At 40.1% G+C, this 5969-nt stretch overlaps 1 protein-coding gene across 1 annotated transcript in view; it reads left to right on the top strand.

Moving 5' to 3' along the window:
- LOC104963020 (zinc finger protein RFP-like) overlaps window positions 1-2036 on the top strand; it is a 2489-nt gene extending 453 nt beyond the window's left edge. The window contains exon 2 of the mRNA XM_010791567.1: window positions 1018-2036. Coding sequence (XP_010789869.1) covers window positions 1018-1969 — 952 coding nt within the window. The 3' untranslated portion in view covers window positions 1970-2036. The remainder of the gene's footprint in view (window positions 1-1017) is intronic.
- Window positions 2037-5969: the final 3933 nt, after the last annotated feature.

Raw genomic sequence — 5969 nt, 5'->3', positions numbered from 1 at the left:
TTATGTAGATTTGTAGTATTTGTGTTACTGGCATAGGCGACACATGCGGTCGCCTAGGGCGCCAGATCTGGGGGGCGCTGCGCTGGTAGCTCTGGGAGGGAATTTTTTTTTTTTTACCGTTGGCGCTCATCCTAATGTTCGGCCTTGATGTAACAACATTCATAATTAAGTAAACACCCTTTTCACCCTGGTTACACTTTTAATTTGCCCTGTACGGTGGGCGCTGTAAGTGATGAAAGTGGGGGATGTTGGCTTATCAGGCGCCCGCAGCTCACCGCCAAAGTGCGAGCGTGGAAGCGAGAGAGCGAACGAGGGAGAGAGAGAGGGCGCACCGGTACCGGCGCTGTTGTTATTAGAATCTGGTGCTAGCTGCGCTAACGGATATAAGAAGTAGATGTTTCTACAACCAGGGTGGAGGAGAGCTCTTCTGTCTGACTGAGAGGCTCAGTGAGGTTAAGGACTCTCTGAGTATTTAGATAGTTAATTTTAGTCTAAGTTATCTCAGTGGGTCTCAAACGTTTTGACCACAAATTATGTAAACACATATTTCCAAGGCACTCCTTTATAATTATTAGGATAAATAAAAAGTTTATCGCCGGAGCTGTTAGATTAACATTAACATGCTTATTGTAGTACTAAGTGCAATGCCTTGCGGCCTGTAGCACCATCCTTGATGGAGCATATGTGTGGGCAGGAAAGGAGTGAGCAGAGAGTAGAGTAGTGTTCGATTCTTGTTCTGTTTTCTGTGACTATCTGCCTCACCCTGACAGACTTTCAGTTGTGCGCGCTACTAAAGAGACGTGTTACCAATGAAACCAAACAATGGTGTAGCTGTATTAAAGTCCGAGTGGAAACAGTCCTGAGTAAATCTGATTTTGTCAGAAATCGGGAGAAATATGACCCCGGGAGGAAACCGGGAGAGGGCAATGAAATCGGGAGTCTCCCGCGAAAATCGGGAGGGTTGACAAGTATGCTTAGCACCGCTGCTATGACTCCATCCTAGGGGAAACACTGAAGCTCAGTGGATGTGAGCCAGAAAGAAGCCAGTGTGCAGGTCTTCAGCGACTTGATCAGCTCCCTTCAGAGAAACCAGGCGGAGCTTGTTGAGGTGATTGAGGAGAGGTACAGAGCAACAAAGCAGAAGGCTGACGGCTTTCTCACAGATCTGAGGATGGAAGTTGCTGATCTCCAGAGCAGGAGCAGCCAGCTGGTGCAGCTGTCACAGTCTGAGGATCACCATCAGTGTGTTCAGACTTTCCAAACCCTGTGCTCTCCTTTAAACAAGCACTGGACCAACGTCGGTGTCCACTGCCATCTGTCCTTCCAGGCAGTGAGAGGTACTGTGGGTCTGCTGAAACAGAAGGCTGATCAGATCGTGGAGGAGCTTCAAAATGAGATCAAGATGAAAAGAATGAGAGAACATGCAGTGGACTTGAACTTTGACCCTGACACAGCACATTGCTCACTGATCATAAGCCAGGATGGGAAACAGGTGGCAGATGCAGGAACAGAGCAGATTCTTCCCTCCAATCCAAAGAGATTTGAAATGTATCCAGAAGCTTTGTCAAAGGAGGGGTTTACAGCAGGGAAGTTTTACTATGAGGTGCAAGTGAAGGGACAAACTGAGTGGATTGTTGGAGTGGTGAGAGAGTCCTATGAAAGAAAGAAGGCCATAAGTATGTCAGTAGAAGATGGTGGCTGGGCCATTGAGCTTCATAATGGATCATACAGTGCATTAACATCACCAATAGTTAAAATGACACTGAAAGAAGAGCTTCAGAAGGTGGGCGTCTTTGTGGACTATGATCAGGGAGTGGTTTCTTTCTACGACGTGAACTCTAAATCACAAATACATTCTTATTCCGGCTTCCACTTTACAGAGAAAATGTATCCATACTACATTTACAAAAACAACAATGGAACAAACTCTGCTCCTCTCATCATAACCCCTGTACTGCAAACAGACTGAGTTCATTACTTCTTTAAAGACCACATAAAGCACTGGTCTCAAATCAGTTAACATCTCTTTATTATCTAAATTGCATATATCTAAATTACATTTATTATCTAAATGACTTTCAATCCATGATTGATATGTGAAAGAAGTAAGACACTGCTTCATCATTAGCATTTCCTCCTTCTCTCTTTACTGTATGTGTGTAGATGGAAACTAATGATACTAATGTTACATAATGTTGTCAGATCCTGTTCTATCACAAGGGTTAAGGTTATCAATGTCATTTTACTTTGTTAAGACATTTCACTGATAAAATAAGTTAAATGCAGTCAAATGTAACGTTCATGCAAAATGACATATATTTTTGGCCACTTGAATCAAGACATTATAAATACAACTACTTCCCTGGCTATGATTCATCTTAAGGAGAATCACTAAAAGGGACGTTGCTGGAAATAAGTCTGTATATATTCTTAATGTTATTGTTTTCTTGAGATTCTTTTGTGCATTTGACAAATATTGCTGAATGCACTGCACATGTGAACTAATTATATAGTCACAATATTAAAGTGATTGTTGTAAAGCATTTGAAAAACTCTGGCTCATTGATGTTCTCCTATAGAGAAAAAGGATGAATTTACAAGCTCTAATTGGAGCGTCTGTATTTCAGCGCCTGAACACAAAAGAGAGACAGATGTTTGAACGTGGGACATTAAAGTAATTTAACTAAATCTGCTCTCTCTTTTAAGGCCATCACACATTGTATATGCTTCCAGCTTATTTTCACACTTTTTCCCTTAGTGCATAAAACACATTCCAGGGATCCAGTCTTGCCAACATTCTGTAATATGAGATGTTAGTTTAAATAAATTGTAAAATTATATTTATATTGACATCATTTTTATATTTTATACATCTATATTTTATTCAGTTTTAATTGTTAGGGTGATAGTTACTAGGAGATGTTTTAATGTTTGTTAGACTGCAGATGGAAACTATCTGGCACATAGCATCGCTTCTCTTTTTGATATTAATGTATTTTTATGCATGGTCCTTGTTCAATAAAGACATCTAATAATGTTAATATAATCATAATTTTAAGTATAATAATGCAATGAATAATAATAATAATAATGATACCATGAATAATAATAACTCTAATAATAATTATAAGTATACTGATACCATGAATAATAATTATAGTAATATAATTATTTACTATTATAATAATAACAATATTAATAAAAAATACTTTGAATATTAACTATAATAATACAAATAATAATATTATAAAAATTGTACTTTACTATTATAATACTATAGTAATAATAAAACATTCATAATAATATGAATAAGAATAACTATAATAAGTGTGTGTGTTGGATGCACTGGATGCACACATCATCCTCGAGTGTGATGCGTGGGCCGATGTTCTTAAGCACCACGGATGGAGCTCATCCATGACTAAAACCTGGTGCTTTGTATTTGTGATTCAAGCCCATTTTTCTGAGTGACAAATGTCTTGTTATATTTTTCAGAGAAGGTTCCAGCTTTTGACACAGCACGAAATGAGTCAAAAATGAAATGGAGGTGTAGACAGCGTGAAAATGGAAATCAAACATCTAGAAGTAGGATATATTATACAGAATTCTCAGGAGGAAGGCAGCATGTAGTGTGGATATGAATGCAACATTATGTAGTGAGAACTCAAAATGGATAATACACGTATGTCTTCTTTTCATTGCATTCTCACAGAGATGAGGTAATTCCAGCAACAAGAAAAACATTTCTTTCTTGACAGACAGATAGACTGTCAATAGTGTCATCAGGTGGAAAATGGAAATACAATTATAAGGGAGACTTTATAGAGAGGTGCAGTGATGCGTCCTAAAACCCGGAAGTAAGCTGCTTACGGTTCCCTCGACAAAAAAGCAATGCAATTTCTCCATAGGATTTTGGAAAATAGCTCGAAATAAGGTTGTGGTTGACACAAATTTAAGAGACGGATCACGTTTTGTTCAGTCGGAGAATCTCCACATGTCTACCATACTTTTATAATTTTCGAATCATAAATCTAATCGATAGATTTATGATTCGAGCTATTTTCCAAAATCCTATGGAGAAATTGCATTACTTTTTTGTCGAGTTAACTGGCTTTTTGTAAGCTTTTTGTACGTTGAGCCACAGCACAATCAGATTCAGAATACTTCAGTTTCCATAACATTTACATAATGGAAATATGTCTTTGGCACTGGCAAATAAGATAAAATAACACTCACTATAAACTGTACAACGTTTGATTCATACGCACAAAAAGAGGGAAATTGCAACCTAAAGTGACTAAGTGGCAGTCTTAATAAAAGTACAGAGTGATACTTCCACTGGCTTGGGTCCATCAAAAATATCAGTTGTTTTTTAAATAAATAATTACATGAAAATGAGGTGATGTTGGTGGCCCTAAGAAGGATCATTGAGGCTTGAAAAGATGATATTGTGTTTTGCTTTTTATTGAAAGAAAACAAATGTTGACTTTAAATAAATATTTTTCTTCAAAACATGTGTGCCACAATTATTGGCACTCCTTGAACATCCTATGATTAAAATCTAACTGGAATATATTTCCAGTCATATCTTGCATTTTTAGGTTCACCTGTTTGATTAAGAACTCTTAATTGGTAGACCATGACATAGGCCAAAATTCCCTTTGGGAAAAGACCCGAGAACACAGTGATGATCTGCGACGAAAAGCTGTTGAGCTGCACGAATTAGGAAATGGATATAAGAAAATCTTGAGACAGTTGAAATGCCCATTTCCACTATCAGGGCAATAATTAAAAAGTTTAAAGCAACAGGAGATGTTTAGAATCAGCCTAGAAGAGGACGTGTGTGTACATTGACACCACACACAGTGAGGAGCAGGCCCGGACTGGCCATCGGGAGCACCGGGAGGTTTCCCGATGGCCTGGCCTGTTAAGTGGCCTGCTGGCCTGAGGATTTTTTTTATGTATGTATTGTGAACGCAACGCTGCGCAAATGTGGGTCTGACTCTGCCTCACAGAGGGCGACTGGCTGTCTACGATGTGGCCTGCCGACATGGCCACTTTCATACAGACCATACACTAATGCCCTCGATTGGTCTCTGTGTGTCATTCAAGCTCGGGAGCAGTGGTGTAGTGGGCGTTGGACGCGGGGGTACGCCGTACCCCCACTTATTTGGAGCATGATCTTTTTTTCAATAGTCTAATACAGTGTTTCCCAACCGGGGGTACGCGTACCCCTAGTGGTACGCGAGGGAACTGCAGGGGGTACGTGGAATTCCAAGGTGACAAGTAAAAAAAATAATAATCCCGTCAAAAACTATAGTGCGCGATTATTTTCCCTAGGGAGACAATAGTCTGTGGCACAACCGCGCCAAAATCCCACAATGAAAACAGCTGCTTACGTGCAGCCAGAAAAATACTGGTAGGTCTGCGCTATGGATAAATGGCTAAATCGTCCGCTTGCTCTGGATTCAGGCCAGGAGGAGCCCGCAGAGAAACGTAAGAAAGAGGCCAAGCTGAAACCAAGGCAGTACAGTGAAACATATATATTATTTGGATTCATTTCTACTTCTGCGGACCCACCGCAGCCTCAGTGCTTCTTTTGCGGTGAAGTCCTGGCTAATAGTGCGATGAAGCCAGCGCATTTACAGAGACAGCAGAGCACCAAACACTCGGGAAGTGTCGATAAAAGTGAAGAATTTTACAGACGAAAGCTGTCGGAATTTAAGTCGAGCCAGACAGTAATGATGAAAGCCACGAATGTGTCAATGAAAGCACTCGAGGCATCTTACGACGTGTCCCTGCTTGTGGCTAAATAAAAAAAGCCTCACTCTATTGTTGAGGAGCTCATTCTCCCTGCAGCGACTGCGTTGGCCGAAATTATGATAGACAAGAAAGCAGCCGAAGCACTCAAGAAAGTTCCCCTGTCGAATAACACCGTATCCCGTCGGATCAATGATATGTCTGTTAAT

Source organism: Notothenia coriiceps, unplaced genomic scaffold, assembly GCF_000735185.1.
Source record: "Notothenia coriiceps isolate Sejong01 unplaced genomic scaffold, NC01 NC01_scaffold00035487, whole genome shotgun sequence".
NCBI lineage: Eukaryota > Metazoa > Chordata > Actinopteri > Perciformes > Nototheniidae > Notothenia > Notothenia coriiceps.
This window is presented reverse-complemented; position numbering and strand designations above follow the sequence as displayed.